Source organism: Pagrus pagrus (assembly GCF_965226575.1).
Source record: "Pagrus pagrus genome assembly, chromosome: 22".
Lineage (NCBI taxonomy): Eukaryota > Metazoa > Chordata > Actinopteri > Spariformes > Sparidae > Pagrus > Pagrus pagrus.
Window position 1 is genome coordinate 6,712,229 of NC_140204.1, and position 23,755 is coordinate 6,735,983.

Genomic DNA, 23,755 nt, shown 5'->3' on the forward strand with positions numbered 1-23,755 from the left:
TGTGCACAGAAGCTCCCATCTGCTCAAATGAGCTGTCATTAAAAATCTGCTATCTCAGGATCTCCCGAAATTGTAGAAATTGTAGTTCAGTATTAAGCAAACTATTTCCCTCTGCAAAAGAAAATTCTCAGGCGAAGTACAAGTATCTCAAATTTGTCAGTACAGTACTTGAGTAAAGGCACTTAGGTACAATTCACCTGTCCAAATGAACAGCATATGTCATCTATGGTTTTTGTAACCTCTCATGCATCTCCGGAAGAAAGCAACACCAGGAAACACAGTCTAGGTTAGCAAATATATTTTAATATATAATATTTATATTCATTTTAGCACAATGACAAAATGGCATAATTTCAGTTCAGTCTCATTTAAATCATGACAAAAAGCCACACCTTCATATTTGTTTGAATAATACCTCATATCATATTTTGTTGCAGTCATTGCAAAATAAATCCTGAAGTACTTCTTGCCCCATGAGAGGAGAACCTTAGCAAAAGTTTCTAACAGCATTGAGCCCATTGGATCCAACAGGGTTGTGTTAAGAGCTGTACGCGATAATGTAAAGATGGATTGATGACACTCTTCTCTTCATTGTTAAGCACAGTGTCACACCCTCCAAAACCATGTCAGTTTTATTGTCACTGTGAGAGAGCTGGATTATTTCTTTATCTCAAACCAAATTCAACTGTGTGCACATTAACTAATAATCACATTTTTAAGAGCAATTAGTCTTGAGTAATATGAGAGACTGGATTGACTCTGTGAAAACAAACACACCTGTCACTTGCTACACCATAATAAAGCACATTACAAAATCACATCCCACTGTCTCACTCTCAAGGCAGTGACACACAAGGTAACTCTCAGTGCTTACGAATTAAACTCTGCAATGTCGCTTAAATAAAAATGTTGAAACTTGTTGTTAAATGTTGACGTTTGCTGATGTTCTGCAAGCCTGTTCTGAATGCTGCACATCTGCACTAATGGAACTGTCAATGTCAGGTTTGCAGCTGAAAATGAAGACTTTTCAAGTCCTTACTAACCTCCTCTAACCTACAACTCCTTCATGATGAGTCACATTGTTAGATAATTGCCTATTAAACCTAAACCACACCTCAGGAATGTTTTCAGCCTATAGTTAAACCTCCAGTTATAATGATCGGATTAGTATTGAAAACACAACGCCTCAAAATATCCTCTATTGTCCTCTACTGCACAACGCACACACTTCAGAAAATCTCTGATCAAGCCACAAACATTAATGTGACCATTTAAAACTTAAAGATTGTTCACTAACATCAAGAAACATCATAAATGTCAAGCACGATTTCAAGTCCATCCACCCCAGCAGCTTGCAACCGAATCAAGTTGGCACTTTTTACCTACAATGTGAAAGCTTGCTTTTGTTGTGTGCATCAAATGTAAACTTTATTCATCAAAATAAAAAATAAAAAAACTTTTGTATGTTTGTAAGTAGGTGTGGTTAAAAAGCTTGCGCACATTTATTCAGGAACTTAATGTGACACACTCCTCTTGTGACAGCTGAAAGGTGCAAAGGAAACAACAAAACAACTTCATCCACCGTCACTGACCAGACACTCAGCATTCCTCACATAAACACACCTTATTCACCATTAATTACATCACACCATTGTACAGCATTCTTGTGCAATACCTGCCACATTCAAAAGGACACGAACTCGATGCAGAGGTGCGACATCTTTCCCGGACTCGTCAGAGATGTTTTCCGACTTATTTCTCTCTGCTCACACCTCTACGTCTTATCTTTAACAGCTACAACCCCCAAAACTATTCCTTACTACTTACATTAGTCTACCCAGCACTGATATCACTTCATCCATGCGCCCTTTAACCATTTGCAGATACCTTACTTTAAAAATGAAACTAGCAAATAAAACTATGGTGCCTCAAGTGTTCAGTATTGAATAGATAAACAGTAGGCATACATTATTAAATAAAGCCTGGTAAAGAACAGGCCTACATTGTGTAAAATATATAAAATGAACAAATAAATCATGAGGAATTTAACTTAACTTCATGATTATTACATAAATATTAGCTTCTTTTCTTCTATTAGTCCATTTCTCTTTCATGATCACATGCCTCCTAAGATAGCAAGCTCGACAACTGCTACCACATTTAGCCAATTAGCTTGTGTTTGCTAGAAGAAAAAGAAATGCAGCAACTTACTAAAAGCTGTTGCTGTAAATAAACACAGTAAACAGTAACTAACTCTGTTTGGTTAGCTTAACAAGGCCACACAGTCTACTAAGCTAGTTGGCTAACTAACTATGCTGAGTCGTTTAGCAGTAATAGCTAGCACCTGCTGGCTAGACTGACCACTCTTCTAGCGCAAGCTTGTTTGCTTAACAACAAATGTTCAATTGTTGTGAAGCAACTGATTATTTTACACAACTTCATGATTAAATCTTATTTCATCAATTTTTTTGTCACATTAACAAGTTTATTTCTATTTTTTAATCGAGCAAGCTCAACAACTGCTACCACATTTAGCCAGTTAGCTCGTGTTAGCTTGAACAAAAGCATTGCAGCAGTAAATCTGATTCAACTAACTAGAAGAACCGTTGCTGTAAATAAACAGAGTGAGTACCCACTCTTCTAGCTAGTTAGCTGGCAGAAGCATTCACAGCCTTGTTAAGCTAAATAAAAGTTATTTACAGTGTTTATGTACTGGGCTAACAAAATTTGGTAGCAGTTGTTGAGCATATTTGCTTAACTACAATTTTTCTATTGATTTTTTTTTACACAACTTCATGATTATTGCATGTAATTTCATCAATCTTGATATCAACAATGAGCTCATTTATATTTCTTAAGATAGCAAGCCCAACAACTGCTACCACATTTAGCCAGTTAGGTAGTTGTTCAATGGAATATTTTACACAATTTATTAATGTAGCTAATTCATAATTACTTATTTATTTAATATTGAACACCATTACAAAACCATACAAAACTAGAGTGACTGCTCATTGTTCAGATGAGGGTCGTCAAATGCCTGTTTTATTAGCGACTAAATGGATTATCTTTTTTCTTCTTTCATGAATAAAATAAGAAAATAATTATAAAAAAAAACTGAAACGAAATGAAACTAAAACCTTTTTTTTTCAATTATTGTTGTGAAACTACAATCTACAAATCAGTCGTCAACATTTCTTTAACTTTCTACATGCACCTGGCCCAACATTTTCAGACGCCATACTTTTTTAAATTTCCCGCTCTTGGTGCAATGCGCAAGTGACAACATGTCTCATACGAACAAAATGGCAGATTATGACTTTGTGACTGCTTTTGTCTTTTGTCATGATTTGGAAACTCTCTGAATGAAAATCATTTTACAAGCAGTGACCACGACACATCTGATCAAATACAACACAGTAAAACATAATATGTTACATATCAGTAAATACAATGAAATGAATATCACTTTTTTCCCCCCCATAAAATCATCACCCAAAGCTGAAACAGCAAAACATAAATGAAGAGAATAACATGAATTAGAAAAGGTTTTGATGCATGGTCTGCTTAACATTAGATACGCAACACGTTTTCATCCCCTTGATTTGTTTCCAGTTAGTAAAACAAAACCCGGATACGTAAAAACAACAATATATAGGCATTAAATAAATTAATCAATTTCAAAACAAACACAGTGATACATATTCAAAATACATATTTACAACCTAATAAAATGAAAAAAAAAAAAACAACAACAAATAAACCAAAATACAGTCTTATCCTTAAGGGAAAATGATACTCTTGTTTGATTTTTAATTGACTGTTAGCAATACATGCTGAATACCTTCTCACAATATCAGCCTCTTTTTTTCCCTACTTCATTTATACTCATGTATTGGTTATACATACAAATATACTTTAGTAGGTTTATACTTTTGCAGCATTTACTTTAAGTTGATATGTACTTGGTACATGGAAAAACCAAATCTGACATCATTTGTGACTGATATGTTGATATATTATGTGCCAGTTGGCTACCGATGGAGAAAGCTAAGCAATGCCAAACATAATCTGCCTGGTGATGAACTCAGGAAGGCTGTGCCACGCTAACCATGATGACATGAATGGTGTTTGACTCTTGATGAGTAGGAAACAGGAAGTGGGTGTGAAAACATAAAGAAAAAAAGAAAAAATTGGGAATGTTGCGGCACAGCCACATTTTGACACTGACAGAGATTTTAACACTCCAGTGACTGAAATTCTAACAGGAACTGCTGCGGGAGCATCTATAGCATCACATAATTGGATTTTTTTCTTTTTTGATGTTTACGGATATTGCATGGACAAACTACTGACAAACTACCACACGATTGCTAACATAAATCCATTGCCTACTGAAATTCTGAGAGCAAGAAAAAAAAAAAGAAAAGTCACTTGGTCACATACATCTAAATTCACAAGTTGCTATTCCAAAAGCACTTCAAATAAAACGAGAAGGAAAAATAAAAATTAAAACACAATGGCCCGAAACCTCCCTTGCTGATATTTTGTACAATAATGGAAACACATGCTTAGATCTGGAAAGAAAAAAACGGCCTTTTGGTTTGAAAAATCACCAGAGCTCTTCACTGAAAATGCTGAGTGGCAATCAAACATTTACAGCCAATAATCACATCCAGTTTAACACTAGGAAAGACCGTTTCCCACAGGTCATAGCAGTAAGTACAACTACCTCCCTTTGCCTTAAAGAAATGCTCTCGATTCACCTCTGTGACAAATACAGTGGTCCCACTTTTTGTTCACCAGGCTCAAGCTAAAGGAGGGCAGCTACCGCTTCGCTTGGGGTCAGGCCTAGCGAGGGCTAGTCTGGACGCTGAAGGTAAAACCCACCCAGAAATACTCTTGACACTGTTAAATATCATCAATCCTGAAACAAAAACTTGATGATTGATCTTGTGGAAGAATAAAACAAAAATGTTAGTAATCTCTTAGATTTGGCTTTTAGGCACAGTGGTACTGTGAGCTAAATGCTAACATCAGCATGCTAATGTTCTCACAATGACAATGCTAGCATGCTGATGTCTGGACTCATGGTGTAATGTTTATCATTATTATTATTATATTTTTAGCATGTTAGCTAATGTCAGCATAGACTAAGCTAAAATGCTTATGTATCATAGTGTATTGTTGACCATTTTCCTCTCATCGCTTAGCATGTAAGCTAACATCAGCATGCTAACATTCTCACAATGACTATGCTAAAATGCTAATGAATCATGGTGTTATTTTTACCACTTTAGTTTAGCGTGTTAGCATGCTAGAAGTTGTTAATTAAAACAAGGTATAGCCGAGGCTGTTATTAGCGTTGCAGGGAGGCCTTGTGGTCTTGTAATGTAATATATTGAACAATTAGATGAACTGTAGAGGGGATCACCAAATTGATTATTGATTGTGCGAAATTGACATTTACATTCCCAGTGCTGAACTGCTAAATGGTTCAAATCAAAGTATAGCCTATATATAACAGTGTCAAAGTGTTTAAGGGTGGATGATTCCTTAAACAATACTATAAAAAACATCAATCTGGCCTAGATTAACTGGATGTTTAATGCAAAGAAACATGTCCAGTGTTTGTAAGAGTATCAAACCTTGCTATACGAACGCAGGCAATTAAAGGACTACTGAATGTTACTTTAAGACGTTTCCTGCAAAGTAGTAGACTGAGAATCAAACAGTATAGTTGGTCTAACAATGAATATTGAATAACAAGCATTTGTTTTCTTTCCCGACAATGCACACTTTCCAATTCCTCTCGGGGATCTTATCAAACAGCCCGACGTGTCACGATTAAAGAGTTCAGTTGTTTAGATTGAGTGGTTTGTTGGGAGGATATGTTACAGTGCAGAGTTTTCCTACAGACATTAATGCATAGGATACAAATCAGTCCAACACTACAATATACGGCGAGCAATACAAAAGAAAAAAAAATATAACAGATCACAGAGACTGTGATCGAAATAAAAGTCTTGGTCGTTGGCACAGGGTTTTGGTGAGGGAGGAAGGAGGGAGGGAGGAATGACTAGTCATACACTGATAGATTTTTATGACGTTTGTTCGTCTTTTTTTTTTTTTGTTATCCTACAGCTTTGAAAAACAACAAAGATGGGGGGGCAGAAATAGACCCACAGACATTCTGTACACACCAAACGCTGAAGTCCTTAGCAAATTTCAGAATAAAAGTAGCGTCGCTCTCTTGAAAAAGTGAGAGCCGTTTTTGATTAACTTGACGTGTGCGCCGGCGTCACACAATCCCTCACAGTTCTGAAAAAACTTTGGGGTGAACACAAAGTCCGCTAAGGCTTCAACGCGGGGAGAAAAGAGACACAGTGTTCAAAAGAGCAGTTATTATAGTTTAGTTTCAACAGTCTTGCTAGCTATTATGTTTGTGCATGGCGGGAATGGCATAGTCAGCGGGTTATGAGCCGTTGTGTTCATTAGAGATCTTTGTAACAATCGACTTTATGTACAGTGTATTAAAAGGACATGTTTTATTATCACATGCCATGTTTTCTTTCTTTCTTTCACTTCCATCTCTACATGTATTTTGATTTCCAGAGGCCTTAGTTTGTCCTCTTTCAGACAAATCACAAGCCGGTCAGTTTATTTTGGGTGCAACAAATGAAATGGCAACAACGGGGGTGAAAAGAAAATTTTGCGTTCGCCTCTTTGCAACATTTTCACACAGTAAATACAATATCAAATATGCTCGAGTCCAAGGCAGATGTACTTTTAGTGCTCGCTAAGACACAGAATAGTTTCCGATTAGATAAAATTAGGGTGAAAGTCACAAAACCAGACGTGGTGAAACTGAACGTTGGGTGAAAATTTTGCTGCTAGAGCCACAGTGTCCTCCTCTGTGGACTACACACTGCGGGTCAATATATTATTTCTGCTATATTTTCTTGTCATATATTATTTGTATATTTACATCTCTAGCCAGCTGATACAACAGACTTTCATGCTAACTGGTTCCCCTGATGAAAAGAGAACGCATGGACAGGGAACATCGATAGTATAGAAATAGAAATAATTGCTTTAACTTTCCCATCTTAATATTTTCTCTAAATAACTCTCACTATGACGCTTTAGCTAAAGGCAAATATTGGCTTTTCCTATGAAAATCAACTTTAAATATCTTCTAAAATACTCGACTTTTATTCTTTGCTGCTCATAAAACATGACATAGTCGTCTGCGTAAGAGTAAAGGGAATGCATACAGAACCTCAAGCTGTCTAATCCTTTAAGTTTGACGTAAAGTTTCTTTTAAAATACAGCAACCCTGTGGCAATGTAGCCAAAAGAGGCAAAGGGATGCTAACATTATAACTGTGTTTTTATTAAATGACCTGTACAGTCTTTATAAGGAACAGTCAGACAATTTTGGAAGTCCTTTAATTTGCCTTTTTTTGCTGAAACTTAGATGAGAAGATCGACACCACTCTCATGTTTGTATGGAACATATGAAGCGGTTAGCTTTGCTCAGCTTAGCTTAGCTTAGCACAAACACTGGAAATGTGGAGAAATTTCTGGCCTGGCTCTGTCAAAATGTAACAAAATTTCTAAGCTAAGCTAGCTGCTTCTCCATGCTTCTGCACTTTATGCTAAGCTAAGCTAACCGTCTGGTGGCCTCGTATGTAAAAGACAGACATGAATGTGGTATTGATCTTAACATCATGGCAAAAAATGTGTATCTCCCAAAATGTCGAAGTACGCCTGAACACAACTGAACACTTAACGCAGCTACACACTGAAACAATCACCCTCATAGATTTTTAGCTTCTAAGCGTTAAGTTAAGCTGCGTTTTTAAAATTGTTTTTTGATCACGTTAACTTTGTATTCGGTGTTTTAGTTCCAGATAGAAGCTGTCAGTCGATCAATTTTGACATTTTGCATATTTAAGGCAAATTAGCAAAAACTATTGAGCACTTTTGAATCACGTTAGTTGTTGTTATGTGTCACCGTACATACAATACGTACACAGCTTAACTGTTTCTCCGGTAAACTATCGGCTTTCTGACATTTTCTCAAAAATAAAACTTTGCTATTTCACTTTGTTGTTGACTTCTGAAGGCTCGGGGTTGTCGTTTTCTCACTGGGTGTTGATGATTTAACTATAATAAATTTAACTGACACACACGCACGCACACGGTTGCATAAACACAGCATCACAGATTGAACAGTGTTTACAGATTATACTCATTCTGAACTGACCCACTCAGCGTTTGAATCGAGGGTAGACTTTGGCTCTCTGACTCTGTCCGTCCGTCTCCAGATTTCTTCTTCTAATGTCTTTTTTTCCCCCCCGCAGCTTCCCGTCTCCCCTCAGCTGAAGAAGAGGCTGCATCGCTACGATCTGATTGGTTGCTCTGTAAGGTGGCTGGCCTTGCGTGGCTCTGTGTCACGGAGGGTGGCGTGGCTGGTTGTGTGTGTGTGTGCGGTAGGTGTGGATGGGGGGAGGTGGGCGAGTGATGGGGTCGGTCGGGAACGGTTGGTCGGTTGATTGGAGTGCCAGGAGTGAAGAAATCAAGGTGCAAAGATCAGGGCCCGGGGTCGTGACCTCACACTTTTTTAGGGGGAGGGGCCAACTTGATGATCTCATCTTCAGAGGGCTGGCGGATGATGTCTTTTAGGAGAGGGGGGGTTGGAAAAAGAGAAAGAAAGAGAGATAATGTAAGAAGTTGAAGCCAAAACAAGAAAAGGAGAGTGCATCACACCAATTTTAGCATCTTTGGCTCAAACTCAGAATTATAATATTCACAATATTAATGATGTAATAATACAAACTCTGCAATATTATTATTATTATTATTATGTATTATTATCATATTATTATTATTTATCCATTTTATTTGTTCGACTGTTTTCCGCAGATTTACTTTCAGACTTTGAGATGATTTGTATGGATGAATTTTGACGTATAAAATGTTTTTTTGCATGAAAAATCTACTGTAGATTCATTTTAAACAAAAGTTTCACATGTCAAGGCTGTGAGCATATTACTGACAGTATGTGCAACACACTGAATTGCAATAAAAAAAATATGTTCACTGAATTGCAGCGCTGTTGGTATTGAAAAAGGAAAAATGACCAGAAGTCAGAATCTTCTGATGTAATGTGCTTTCAATTTTTTACCTTTTGATTAAGAATCGGTTTAAGAAGGTAAAACGGTAGCAGGAGATAAATAAAGCAAGAGACATTCAGAGGACATAGCAGGAAAAAGAAAAAAAACTGTCTGTTAAAATCACAATAAAGATAAAAATAAGAGCTTTTGAGTTCTTCGGGGAAACCGGTCATAAAGATGACGCCTCCTGAACAGAACGGAGCCAAACAAACATTTAATCATTTTTAATAGTAGAGGAAGTCATGATTTTTTTTATTGGCCACTGCTCCCGTGTTTTAATGTTGTTTTAACTCGGCCTAGCTGCGAGCTGAATTTCCCCTGTGAACTGAGTTATAAAAAAAGAAATGAGGTTAATAACGGCAGCAAACAGCAGGAGAGACGAGGAAAAAGAACAATTCACTGCAACATGGTGCCTGCCTCATGACATACTGATTATTTTGCCCTGAACAAGTACAATTATCCAGTAACTCACAAAAGAAAAGGCTCTCCTGCCCCCTCCATCATCCTTCCACCTCTTCAGAATGAGAGGATGTGAAGGCAGTTTTCTATTTGGCCACTAGAGGGCAGAACTTGACTGGATTTGGCAGACCAGGAAGCCAACCAGAACCAGACACAGCAATGTAGATACTGTGTTTATACTCTAGGAAACTGACACATAAGTGTAACACTATGTCTGCACGTACTGTCGAGTGTGTTACCTTTGTATTTCTTGGCTGAGGGGATGCGCGTGAGCTTGGTGTCGATCTCGTCGTCCTCGGAGATCTTGAGCACGGTGGTGCGGTACTCGATCACCCTCGTCAGCAGGTCCGGTCGCCGCGAAATCTCGAAGATGTGCTCGATGTACGACAGATTATCTGCACGAGAGGTGTTGTTAGCAGCGTTGTTCACAGAGTTTTATATCAGACGTGTCATGCTAAGACGTTTTGGTCACCCGGGTGGACTGCAACAGGTGGACTTGGCGATTGGATGCCTCACCTTGGGCCAGCTTGTCGTTCTTCTCCAGGTAGCTGAACCACTCCTTGGAGGAGGTGATGTTGTTGCTCTGGTCCTCGGGGATGTCCTCCTTGCAGGCCGACTTGAGCTGCTCCAAGTCTTCGTTGGTGATGTTTTCAGACAGGTCGCTGAGCAGAGAGCTGTACTCCGCCATGGTCTGCAGGAGAGAGGAGAGACGGTTACATACACAGAACAAGAAAAGTAAAGAGGTCAGCAGAGCGAGGCGACAGAAACTGAAGTGGGAGAAAGATACAGCGACTGAAAAAACATAATAATGTTGTTAAACTGCCCACAGCCCACCTACTTCCCAGACTGCCGAGTGGAAAACAGTTCTGACGTGTTAGCTAATGACAATAACACACTGTCAGAGTGGGATGGAAAGAGACTGAGCAGGACACATCACACAAGGTCGATCGTCTCTCTTTGTGAGATCATTCGCGAGCAGCTGGAAGAGGAGACCGACTGAAAAGACAGACTGGGACGAAACAAAAGTCTTGCACCGTAATTTAAAAAAAGTCCCAAAGGAGGAAATCTAAGCACTCGGTGAAGGACGTGAGTCAGCGTTCAGCTTTTTGTTTTCCATCATGAGGTTATCCACTTAGACTGACACTGGTCTGGTGATGCTTTCCTTATTGTCAGCAAAAAACAACAATGAATTGATAACACTGTCTTTTTTGGGTCATTTATTGTTTGTTTTTTCCACTGAAAGGAGTCCAGACATGATACGAGTCGAAAAGAAAGAGCCTGAGAGTCAAAAAACAAAAACTACACAGTCGAACTGTAAAGATAAAACTACAGAATAACATCTGCGGTTTCTTTTACACTCTGCACCCTATAACCCCTGAGCACGTACCCTAAAAATGCACTTTTACCCACATATATCACGTGCCAAGACGATGACAGGAGTTATCAGTTGCTTTTCATCACATCAGGTCAAACTTTAATGAAGATCTATGTGGCTCTCTGCCTCCCTCTGGTGGACTGACCCATGAAAAACATGCATGTGTTCCTGATGAGTAACAAACGAGGCAAATTTGTCTTCTTCTGTGTGTCAGTTATATTAATTTTGTCTGTATTACCTCACATAAAAAGTATTTCAAGCCTGGAGGTATGCAGATGTTCAAATTTGAGAAAAAGAGGATGTACTGGATTGGTATGTATCTGCAGACACCCTAAACTGAGGTATACTACCTCTGTATGCATGGAAAAGGGTACGGGTAGTCCTTATTTTCACTTCACTTAAACGTTGCTCTTTTCACTAACAGTTTCTGACTCATGAGTCTCGAGAGCATTTCTCACAGGCTTTACACACAATCTATGTTTTCAGGATCACGGTTTGCCACAGAAAAACGGTTTTTAATTGATTTCCACTGGCTTGTTTTTACATTTAAACCTCAAACAGCAACAGTGGGTAAAAGGATTCAGCACAAAGGCATGCAGCGGTTATGGTTCAGCCCAGCGTTAAGGAATGAGTGTTGTCAAGATCGCAGGGTTTTAGGTTATCCTCACATAAAGATAGGGAGGTGGACTGCCTGTGTGTGTGTGTGTGGGAGTGTGTGTGTTGGCATGCGAGCGGTTCAGAAACGGGCAGCCGGCGAGAAAAAAAAAGACGAGAAAGAAAAACAGAAAAACAGACAGAGTGATTCAGACATGTTGTGAGGCCGTCTGCTCTGCTCAGCTGCGTCTGTTCAGGAGAAGCGAACGAGACGGATCAAGAGGGAAACGCAGAGTCTCAGGCTGCAGCTCGTATCGCCGTTATTAACATATTTGGGTCAAGATATTCGTGTGATGTTCAGATGAGCGCGAACTTCCCTGCGTAGAGCCGTCGTTATCACGGCCGTTTGCACAACTTAAAGAGTTACAAACGAGTAAAAGCATCTGGAGTTTGTGCAGGTGGTACATAAAAATGCTAATTTGATACGATAACTAATTAATAATTTATTATTTATTGATTATAAAGCAGCTTTGGAAATTATGTTTAAGTATCAAAACACTCAATCCACGGAGAAATGCGTCCACCCCCGACTCAGAAACTGTGCCTTTAAACGAGCCGTCTGTAACGTTGTGATGTCACAACTGTTCAGTCTCCGCCCACAGCACGGGCTGAGGTTGCAAAAACACCGACAGAGCTGAGGCAGAAACACAGTGGGGGCGGTGCCTGCTCAGGCCTGTGAGAGCTGACCAATCAGAGCAGACTAGGGTTTTCAGGAGGAGGGCCTTAAAGAGACAGGAGCGCTCAGACAGAGGGTGAATAGAGGTGCTGCAGGAGGGGACAACATGAGAAACATAGTGTGTTTTTTTAAAGATTAAAGCGTGTAAAGATTTTTCTAGTATCCCAAAATGAAAATGAACATCAGAACTTTAAGATGATTTTAGGTAAAGAAATCTTGTGATAGTAATTTATCCCGTGGGTCAGAAAAAATAAGGTATTCAAATACAACGTTCAATAGTACAAGTGATTTAGGGCTGCTTCTTCCTTATTATTAAGTTTCCTTTTTTGATATTTACGTCTACAAAAGATTGAAAAATAGCAAAAATAATTCAAATATTCAGTTTGATATCACATATAACAAAGACAGGTGGGAAATCGTCTCATAAGAGAAGGAAGGAAGGAAGAGGGGAATTTAATACGTTTAAACACCTGTATCTCAAGCATCTCTTCCTGCATCATGAAAGTTTTCATATCGGCACAAAATATACGTCAAAACTGAATCATCTGTGATACAATAATGTCATGACATCGAATGCCACATGCTAAAAGAAAACGATAAGAAATAATCAAAAAGGCCAATGTCTTCTTTTCCAAACTAATATTAACTTTAACCGTCAAACTTCCTGAGTCCGCCACTGCTCACATCCAATCAAACAGCTGCCTCAGGATTTCCAAAAGGACTTGATATCCCAGTATTCAGGTGAGATGTTCCCCTGCCTTCCAGTTTAGCTATGTGGAAATGATTAAGGTCACCTGAAAGCAGCTGCGGTTGAGCTGAAAGGTATCGAGTGTCTTTGCTCAGGGACGCTTTGGCAACTTTGTGCAGAGACACCAGTCGCAGCAGGACCTCCTCCCTTCCCATCCTACCCTTTCTTGCGCTCTACAACATAAACATGCATCATACATCTCTGTCTGTGTCGCACACATCAGCAGCCCCAACCCCCCTTCTCAACCACGTCGCTGGCAATCCATGCATCTGGCGTGAGGCTGCCGCTCGGTGCAGTGCATCATGGGCACTGGCACGAAGCTCTTGTCTGCCTCTGATCCCCTCAGTCTCATCGCAGATAAACACGGCGTGCAGAAAGCCCAGAAGAGCTGCGTGATGAGTGGTGTGACCTATATAAGAGGGCTGCTGTTAGCGGCGGCTACCAGCAGAGGGCGCCCTTTAGATACTGTAGCAGCAGCTTTGATTATTTGAGAATCTCATGGTGGAACAATGCCGTACTTAATCGTCTCTGGCGTGCTCAGACGGACATATGGAAAGGAGTTGATGGTTTATAGCTGAGCAGCAGAACCGGAGCTGGACTTAATTCTGACATTAGACAAAAAAACTGATAATTCAAGGCCACATTTTCATGCAAAATACAGGTCAACCTGCATTTTAAATCCAGCAGAAATCACAAATCCGCATTCCCAGCGACTTGACAAACAGGTGCTGCAATGACAAACGGTGATAAAGTTGCAGCAGCACGACGGCGAGTGTAACCGTCCCATCGGGCTGATTTAAGGTCAGATGTGTTTGTCCGCTCTCTAATGGCTAATGGTGGCATTTGGTTTGGTTCGCCTGATCCACGATCTCAGCCTCGGGGCGAGAGCACAATGATGACAGAGCGCTTTTTTACCGTGCATGTGGTGTGTGTGTGTGTGTCTGTGTGTGTGTGTGTGTTTCTTCAGTCTTAAATGTCACATTCATCTCCTCTCTAACCAGAGCAACTTGCTCAATCAACACAAAGCGCTGCGTGGGAGAGAGCAGGGATGTGCACCTTAACTCCAGTGAATACAGCGAGGGTCTGAATGCTTACTGTGTGTCTGTGTGTGTGTGAGTGTGTGTGTGTGCAGCCTTGCAATGCAAGTTCGTGAAGAGTGTGTGTGTGTGTGTGTGTGTGTGAATGTGTTTTTAAACGCTTCGACTCAAGTGAATTGTGTGTGTGTGAGACGGAGGGGAGGCAGACTGGAAGAATGAATGTGTGTGTGTGTGTGTGTGTGTGTGTGTGTGTGTGTGCTGCCTCCACTCTCGACCCAGGTCGCCCTGCCTGCTCTCTGTTTTGCACCACAATGGACTGGCGCTGCTTTTGTGTACTTTTAGAGGAGAAAAGGAAAAAAAAAAGCACAGAACAACAATGGACAGAGTGGCTACATTTAGTGTTCGTCTCCCACCACCTCCATCACGTCACTTAACTCTTTCTCCACCACGAAATAATACATGCTTATGTTGAAGTAGTCGATACTGGCTGTGCTTCAAAACGCTATTCGTGCTTTTTAAATTTTATAAATCAGGAATAATTATTCTTTCTCTTGAAATGCACAGAATATCTTTGTTTCCCTTTGAGGGGCCTAAACGTGCTCAAACAGTCATGAAACTTTGGCCAAAACTGAAACTTTTTTTGCAATTTGGTGTTGCACCTTAAAGGGCAACACAGTTTCATACTGTTTTACTTTGTTTATATGTGGCGGACCCTGCCACCTGTCTAGCTTCTTACAGTGTCCTGTATGTTCCTCTGAGAACAGCTTGCTTATTAACTTACGGAAACTTTTTATTTTTTACAATATCGAAATTCTGAGTTTGAATTTCTTCTCCAAAACTACGTAGTGCCCCTTTAAATACACAAATCTTAGTGTTCATGGGTCATCAGCGCTGCCTCTTAACCAACTTTAACAGCGATTCCTTGGCAACTGTAACAAACCAAAATCAGTATATTTATGCTTTAGCTGTTGCTTGACAACAAAAAACAGAAAAAGCAGAAAAACAGAAAAAAATCATCACAGAGAGTTAGCAAAGGTTCTTTTGAGGCTGAAACCGAAAACCTTTATATTTATTGTGTAATATTGCAGTCATGCTGTGAGTAAGAGTTTGTGAAATCCCCCTCTAACTAACTAACACCCCCCCTTCCCTCCATAGCCTCTCTGGGACGAGCCTGACACTGCCTCCATACATAGAGACCCACTGTGCTTCACATTCTCATGAACACAAACATGCTTTTGTCTGCTCGCTGCTCTGTCTCTGATGCTGCCTGTGTGTGTGTGTGTGTGTGTGTGTGTGTGTGTGTGTGTGTCTTTAAATTTGTGAGAGATGGAGGGAAAGAGCGCTCACGAAATTATAATGACAAAATTCAGCTATAACGGGAGATTCTGGCCTCCCCGAGTGTGTAACATTAATGCATGTGTTGGGTTAAATGTTGCTTTATTCCACCTTTTGATCCTGTCGTCGCTTGTTTCCTTAATTTTTTATGAATTACATAACTTCTTTGTTCACTTATAATTCATATCCAGTTGAGAATCCTTCTATAAAGCTCTTTTTTTAAAATCTCCTCTGCACGATTGTCTGTTTTCTTTTGTGTTTTTAAATGAAATAAATCTAATGAATAACAAAGGATTTACACGTGTGTCCATGCTCAGTTTGAAATCTCAAAGTTCAACAGTTTGTAAGCACTTGAGGGAGCTTACCGTCAGGTTTTTGGCACACAGGCGTCAACAGTGCTTTACTGTAATCTTTCACAGCTCAAGTTTCTGAAGCCGGGCTCCTCAAACGTATCACTCATCTGATTTTTACTGAAGGTCAGGGGTCCAGAGCAATTGGTGATAACAAAAAAGTTTTAAAAAGATTAGGGCTATGTATTCCTTTAAACAACCTCAGTGGCCACTTGAGTCTCAATCTCTGAGTTTATGAGGTGCACTTGAACGCACCATGACCTCCCTGTCGGTGCACCGTTGCCATACGAAGCGCTTTTTAGATTTAAAATTTAAGACGTGCACCTGAATGCACCATGAAGTCCCTCTGAGTGCGTCAAACTTAGCTTAGCTTAGCATAAAGATTGTAAACAAGGGGAAACAGCTACTTTGAGTCGTTCCAAAGGTGAAGTCATTGCACTTGTTTTCCTCTGTTTCCAGTTTTTAAGCTAAGCTAAACTATGCTAAGCTAAGCTAAGCTAATCATGTCCTGGATCTAGTTTAATATCTCCTGTACAAAAATGAGAGCATTAGGATTCGAATGAATAAAGCTTATCTGCACATTGAACGCAGCGCAGCGTCCACCCTTTCAGAATAAAAGTCCTAATTAGGATGATTAATGTACACAAACACACAATTTTAAGTGTGCAGTTTCCGCATTGAGATTTTCTTTTCTTAGAATTTGAAGACTAAAACATTTCATCTTGTTATTAATATCCTTCCTCTAAAAAAAGTATTCAACCATCACTAAAGTTTATTTAGTTTTAATGTGGGATGTGATAAACTAGCCACACTGCTGCAACACTTAGGGAAACATGAGTTTAATTAACTAGGCTATAAATTAACCATGAACTTATGATTATTACAAAATGTTAAGGTTGTTTTTTTTAGTTTTCAGTGGGACTCAAGGGTTTACACTGACTTGAATTATTTCTGTGCTCATTCAGTTCCGTCATTAATGGACTTCCACAGCTCTCATGGTGTAAATGGATGCCAAGCAGTCTTTATCTAGTCCGTGACTAAACTGTTAACCCCCCCCACAGCACCACTTCCACTATAGTCTGCTTTACATTGTGCAATCAGGCCATTGTCCATCCAGACGAGACCCACTGTTCACCCTCCACAGCTCGTCCTCGTCCTCGTTCTTTTCCCCTCTCGTCTCTTTTCGTCTTCGATCCGCTCTCTGGCGTCTTTATCTCCATGTCTGATCACAATGGGGGTTTCATAAATGCGCAACGGCATGTGGGAAGGCACACATGTCAGTAAACACAGCAGCAGGCGATCGATACGTCCTATCGAGTGCAGAAATGGTCTGAAGGCAGCGACGATACATCTGCAGAGTCCTCGTTCACTTACAGAGATTCAATCTATTATTTTATTTTCCATTATCTGCCGCATGTTTCACAACACTGCGTCTGTTCTCTTTACATTGTCAAGTGCTCTAATGCTCAACCTGCTGAGTGCTTCTCACACACACACACACACACACACACACACACACACACACACACACACACACACAGACATACATATATACCAAAACTCCATTCACCCTCGACACCAATGACGTTGCCATGGAGACCAGGCCTGGCTTTGCCTTTAGGCCCGAAGGCTGTTACCTAGCGACAGGGCAGAGACCATACTCCCTTCCTTCCTCACTTCACCTCGCACCCTCCCCGACCCTTTCAGAATAAAAGCGCTTCTCATTAGGATCACTGACGGTAGACACTGAAAGGTGTGCAGCTTGAGTAAAGTCACGTGTTGAGATTTTTTTTTATACACCAAAAAAAATACCTCACTAAAGACAGAAAAGCCAAGAAAGCAACAAAAAAGGCAAAAAGCATAACAAGAACAAAAATGCTAGAAAAAAGGCCCCAGAAAGAGCCAAATAAAGCCAAAAAGCATAATAATGACAAAAAAAGCCAAAAATGCCCCCCACAAAGCACAAAAAAGAACAAGAAAGCCCCTCAAAAAGCCAACAAGCATAAAAAAAACACACAAAAAAGCCAAAAATGACCCTAGAAAAAGCTAAAAGTAGATTTTTTAAATTGTTGTTGACAGTATTTAAGCAGCAAGAAAATTTAACAAGAATTTAGATTTTTGTTGTGGAAATGTATGTAAATCATCACATATTTAAATACATACTGATGAGATGATGAACTTATTTGCAAATTTAAACATACAATCTCAGAAAATCTTAATGCACAAAATCAACGGGGAAGTTTCACGGTGAGATCTATAAGTTGAAATCTTGATCCTTTTCACCTGAAGTGTCTCGCCTCAATTATTGTAGCATTTCAGTCTGTTTGCAAAACTGAATCATGACATTTTGTAATTAACAAACAACAGTTTTGGTTCACAGTATCTAACACGGTAATACAACACACAAAAATGTGTCAGAAAACACTGCACACACACACAAACACTGCACACACACACAAACACTGCACACATAAATGAGTGAGTACAAAAACACGACATGAGGGAGCTGATCTCTTGACATCGTGACAGTCATATGATTAATACACATGCTCGCTCGCTCCGTCTCCTCTCACTCTCTTTTTTATCAAAGCCTGCATACATAAACACACACACACACACACACACACAAATACACACACACACACACACACACACTGAGCCCTCGCCAACTGTGCTGGACTTCAGCATGGAGACAAGCCTTTAGATTTTACCATGGCAACCAAACCACCGGGATAGCAGCTCAAAAATCTCTGCGACAGAGATCTGGGAAGAGGAGTAGACTCTGTTGTACCGTTTTCAATAAATATATCCAGACTTCTTTGTGTCGCTGGTTTGTTTTTGCCAGCTCTTTCTAGTTTCCTTTGTTTATAACTCAATTAAGTTAAAAAGCAAAACTATATTAGAGGTATTGATCAAACCAGAGGCACAAAAGATACCAGCAGTCAGGTGTTATTTACTGTGGATAAAACGATGTGTAATGCATGCTGCTGTAAATACTTGTATTAAAATCAGTGGCTGTATAAAATAGTGGACAGAGCCGCCCGTATGAAGTGGGTGGTACCGACCACCGCCATCTTGGCACCTTGGTCCTGTATCCGCCTAACTCCTGGCTAATGAAAACATGGGCAAAGAGGTGGACATGGGTGGAGATGAAGCAAAGCATAGTTAGTTAAACAAGGCCACCAAGCTAGCTAAAGCTAACAAGCTATCAGTTTGATCGCAAAGAGCCAGAATACCTTCCTGTACAGTAGTTGCAAGAAAGTGTGTTTGTGTACCAGGTACTCATTTCTTTCTGTTATCATGCAGTGTCTTTACTTTCTGTATGTTCATTTAGTACATTTCCCCTCGATTTAGGAGTTAAATAAGAGAGTTACTGTAAATTAAAGTGGATTTAGGCATCTACACAGCTCATTAGAGCAGGCACGACTGAAGATAAATGCATTTTTTAATCGGAAAAGTTCCAAAAAATAAAAACAAATTGTTTTCCCTCCTTAAAAAACTCTGGGTGTTTACTCCTCCAGAAGCACCAGGCTCTGCCGACCAGCTCCAGCGGCTAAAAGGGTGGTTTGTTAATGCAAAATACATGCGTCTGTCTCTCCCCTCCCGTCTGTTGGTCCAATAAGTCACATGGAAAGACATGTTGTGTGCTAGATATTTGCATTGAAATCCTCCAAAAGGCGAGACCAGGCTGTAAACATGTTTATTTGTGCTGTAATGTTTGGCATTTTAACATCTGCTCGCTTTTGCTGCCAGCCTCAAGTGGCCGTTAGAGGAACTGCAGTTTTTTGGTATTTCTGAGTTAGCTTCCTCCCTTCTTCTCCAAAACTACATAGTGCCCCTTTAACTTATCATTTTTCATACTCATTGAGCGTTCTTATGTGAATAAACAGCCAAGAGGAGCTCGTGGGTTGCGGTCAAACGCTTGAAAGAAAAAGCAATTAGCCGCACGCTCAGAGATGCAAAATGATATCAGTGGATGGGTGGGAGAGACTTCTGACCCGAGAGGTAGATTTCGGAGGCGGACATTTGCTCCGACCTGCAACTGCGAGCTCTTCTGCCTCCCACTCTCTAATCCCTCACCTCCTGCAAAAACTGAGGATATATTCTGAGAGAGAGGGAGAAGGTTTGTAGACGTAACATCCCTAAAAACTGTGGATATTTGCCTGAGCTGCATGAGGTAATTACATAATATTTTGTTGCATTTTTTTGGGACAAGAGCCTGTGCTGTTTGTTTGAGAGCCGGACAGATTTTTTTTTGTTAAGTCGAGGTGAGTTTCATGGGAGATTTAAAGATGGAGAGTGGGTGGGACTCCTACACTCCTGCCTCTCGGTCCATGTGAGTGAAAGAGAAAAATATAGCGAGAGAGAGAAAACAGAAGATAGGAGGTTCTGAAATGTCAGGGTGTATTTAATGAGAGATTTAATGAAGGAGATAGGGACTAACTGCATGTACGCTCCGTCTCCGAGAGTAAAACATGAAGCGACAGGGCGGAAAGAATGAGGAGGCAGAGAAGTTGTGGGGTATTTAAATCGGCTTCGCCACGTTTATTTGCGATGTTTACGGTTTGATGCCACTTTAAAGTTCATGAGGGAGACTTGCTGGTTTCATTGTCAGCATAAAACAGGTGGAAACGCTCTTCTTCTGAAACTTTCACACTTTCTATTCAACTCTTCTGGTGCCGTTTATTCATCGAGATTGCTTTGGTATGAGCTGCCGAGTTTTTAGATATTGAGAGACGCCTGCCTTCTCTTGAATACAAAGGAACTCAGCTTGTAGTGATAAAAACAAGCTGAAAAAAATAACTAAATAAAAAACACAATTTTGTACTTGCCCTGATGAAGGCCTCGGTGGCTGAAACACGTAGGCATGCTTTAACTGTTGTTATGAGTCAATAGCCATGAGATATTAAAGGCTTTTTAACTCATCGCCCTCTTGACTGCCTCAGACTTCTTCAAAAAATCAAAAAGAAATAAAAAAAAAACATTTGAAAAACTCAACAGCAATGTCTCTTTCCAGAAATCACGACCTGGTTACACCACTGTTACTCTATAAAATCATCTTTTATGAAAAAATGTCCTAAGAAATGCTGTTTTCAGCCTCTCGGATATGAAGAATTCCTGCCATATACATATATTTGGCTCAGATACGGCATGTAATCTGTGAAGTAACTAGTAACTAAAGTTAGCGAATAAGTGTTGTGGAGTAAAGAGTACAATATCTGCGTCCAAAATGTAGTGGAGTAGAAGTATAAAGTAGCAGAAAACTTAAAGTAAAACCATCTTAAAGCTGTACTTAGGTACAGCAATTGAGTAAATGTACTTAGTTACATTCAATCACCGGTTTTAAATCACATTAAACTGAATATCTTTGGTTTTGGACTGAGAAAACAAGACATTTAAAGACATCACCTTAAACTTCGAGAAACTCACATCGACATTTTCTCATTTTCTGACATTTCCTGTATCTGCTCCTGTCTGTAAACGTGTGTGAACCACTGCAGGGTCTGACTGGCTCTCACGCAGCGGTCACACATTGATCGGCGCTCCATGCCACAGGCGCCAAAGCGATCCAACCTGCCTCTCCGCGGGATCCTTTTCCGATAGCAAACAACAAACAGACGCCCCCTGCAGATGGCGACCGAGGAGGAGGAAACCCTGTCCGGTCACTGCGGGGTTCAACAAGCCCCTCGCCGCACATCGCCACGCAATAGCTTTATCCACCGCTGCTACACCGCGGCGTCCTGCTGGGCTGCAGAATGACACCATGCTGTTGGCGGGCAGCTGTGTCTCCTTTTCCATTTCTACTGGAGGTGGTTTGGGGGGCAGTTTGAGTTTTTCAATCTCTGCCTTGTGCTTATTTTCCTGGTTTCTGTTCGGTTTCTGGCAGTTTATATTATCCCACCGACAATGAGGAAATGTTTGAAATACCACAATGAAAGCACACAGGAACACAAACTTCTGTACATGTTTTTTGAGCCTGGATTCCTGAAATTCTTTACCTCGTCCTAATATTTTTTTGACAGTCACAGCTGCGGAAAGATAACAGTCTTGCCAGGCTTCAGGTAAAGAGTACCACCTGATGCTCGACCATCCGTCCTTGTTGGAGTGCTACTTGCTATGTAGCGCAAAGTGTGATTTGATTCATAAGGCTGCAGGTGTGACACTGACAGCTTTTAAGTGTTTATCAGAGGACTACGACGTAACCTTTTCAGTTGGAATCTGTCTGGATTGTTAGCGATTGAAGTGGATTGGAAACCACAGCTTGAAAAAAAAGAGAGAAACATTTACATGATCACATCTCATCCGTCCGTTTTAGCTGCTAATCTGAGTCTAAGTCGACGTGGCAGCAGGCCACCCAGTAACCCAGACATCCTTCTCTCCAGATACTCCAGCTCGTCTTGAAGGGTACAAACATGTACCCAGGTGCCCAGAACCGACCTCAGCTGGCCCCTTCCAACAAGAAGCAGCAGCAGCAGTGTACTCCGAGCTCCCTCTAGATATCTCAGCTCCTCGGTTTGTTTCTACGAGCCCTGGCAAAAAGATTTAAGCACTAGTATCTGTGGTCTTTCCATGACCTCAATCTCGAGGGGCTCGAGTGCAAATCGACCCGTAAAACAACTCAGGCAGCGAAAGCCAGTGAAAGTTAGGTAGGTCATCTAAGCGAGGTGAAATGTCGATTTCTTTTTATTTCTGTGGCGAGCAAAACCATCTATTTTTCACAGGAAGTCCGACCATCTCCATCCGTGATCGTGCAACCAAAACAGGACAAGAGAGAGAGAAATAGAACATTTTAGTTAAGTTGCAACATGAAGAAAAGTCCAGTTTTAACTCATGTGTGGTTCTGCAGAAACTTTAGGCTAAATTTTATTCTTGTGATCGCGTTGTGGAGGTATACAACTCCGATGGATCCCTAATGCCAAGGCTTTATTGAACACGTACATATGTAGACCATCTGCAGAGGTTATGTCCTGCAGAAAATATTATTTTACTGGCTAGAGCTGCAGTGCTTTCATTTTGGGATAGTGTATTCAGTTTTTTCACCGTGAAACTTCAACTTTTAATGGAGTTTATGTAATATGGGTACGTTAACATCTACAGACGACAGTTCGCTGGATTAAGTTACTACGCAACACCCTGCAGTTGTAAATGCTGACGGGGTGATCAAGACCCAAAAGTGGAAGCCAGCTGGAGTCATTTTCTGTATACAAGTAGTTTAATTTAAGTTTTTAGGCTTGTAGAGCAGATCTCCGGGGCACATACGCATCAAAATACGCATTCCTATCACACTGCTGAGTAGCGTAATCGATACCTATGCACAAAGTAGCATGAAATGGAAATACTCAAGTACAAACTTCAAGTACTTAGGTCTACATATCTGGTACTGCACGGCCAGTAAATATCCAAAATCTGCTGACACGACTTATAATAATCTGTAATGTAATGGACAGATTATGATTAATTCATACCAGTGATGAGCCAACACTTAAGTTGGTCCACTGACGGTGAATCGCTCGTGAAGACTTCTGGCTCTTAACAGCAGATGTTCCCGTTTTGCAAAACGCGAGTTTGAGTGAGCTGGATTTTAAACGAAGATGACATTTACGACTACTGTATGTCGTTTTTTAACTGCTGAGCGTAGCGCTGCCATCTGTTACATGCATTCACACGCAGACATCTTTAAAATTGAAATGCAATCCTGCCACGAAAAGGTCAAAACACAACCCTCCAGAGGTTGTGCCATCCGCCCCCTCGCCTCACCCACATCATTCTCAACCAGCTTGTCTCCCTTTGCCATCACTACTCCACCATTACAATTGATTTCTGACCATTAATCTTACTTTGATCCCTCTTCGCTGAGAACAATTTACAGTCGCCAACTAAAACACCTTGTGTAACACCATCCCTCCTTCAGCTGCTCGCCCTCTTCCTCTAAATCCTGC

The 23,755-nt window shown here is 40.5% G+C and overlaps 1 protein-coding gene across 2 annotated transcripts in view; it reads right to left on the minus strand.

Annotated features, from left to right (window-relative positions):
* Positions 1-281: 281 nt before the first annotated feature.
* pea15 (proliferation and apoptosis adaptor protein 15) overlaps positions 282-23,755 on the minus strand; it is a 63,274-nt gene continuing 39,800 nt past the window's right edge. For both annotated transcript variants that reach the window (XM_084344876.1, XM_084344875.1), the window contains exons 2-4: positions 10,157-10,331; positions 9,880-10,035; positions 282-8,683 (exon numbers count right to left, since the gene is read on the minus strand). In XM_084344876.1, coding sequence (XP_084201002.1) covers positions 8,619-8,683; positions 9,880-10,035; positions 10,157-10,328 — 393 coding nt within the window. In that variant the 5' untranslated portion in view covers positions 10,329-10,331 and the 3' untranslated portion in view covers positions 282-8,618. The remainder of the gene's footprint in view (positions 8,684-9,879; positions 10,036-10,156; positions 10,332-23,755) is intronic.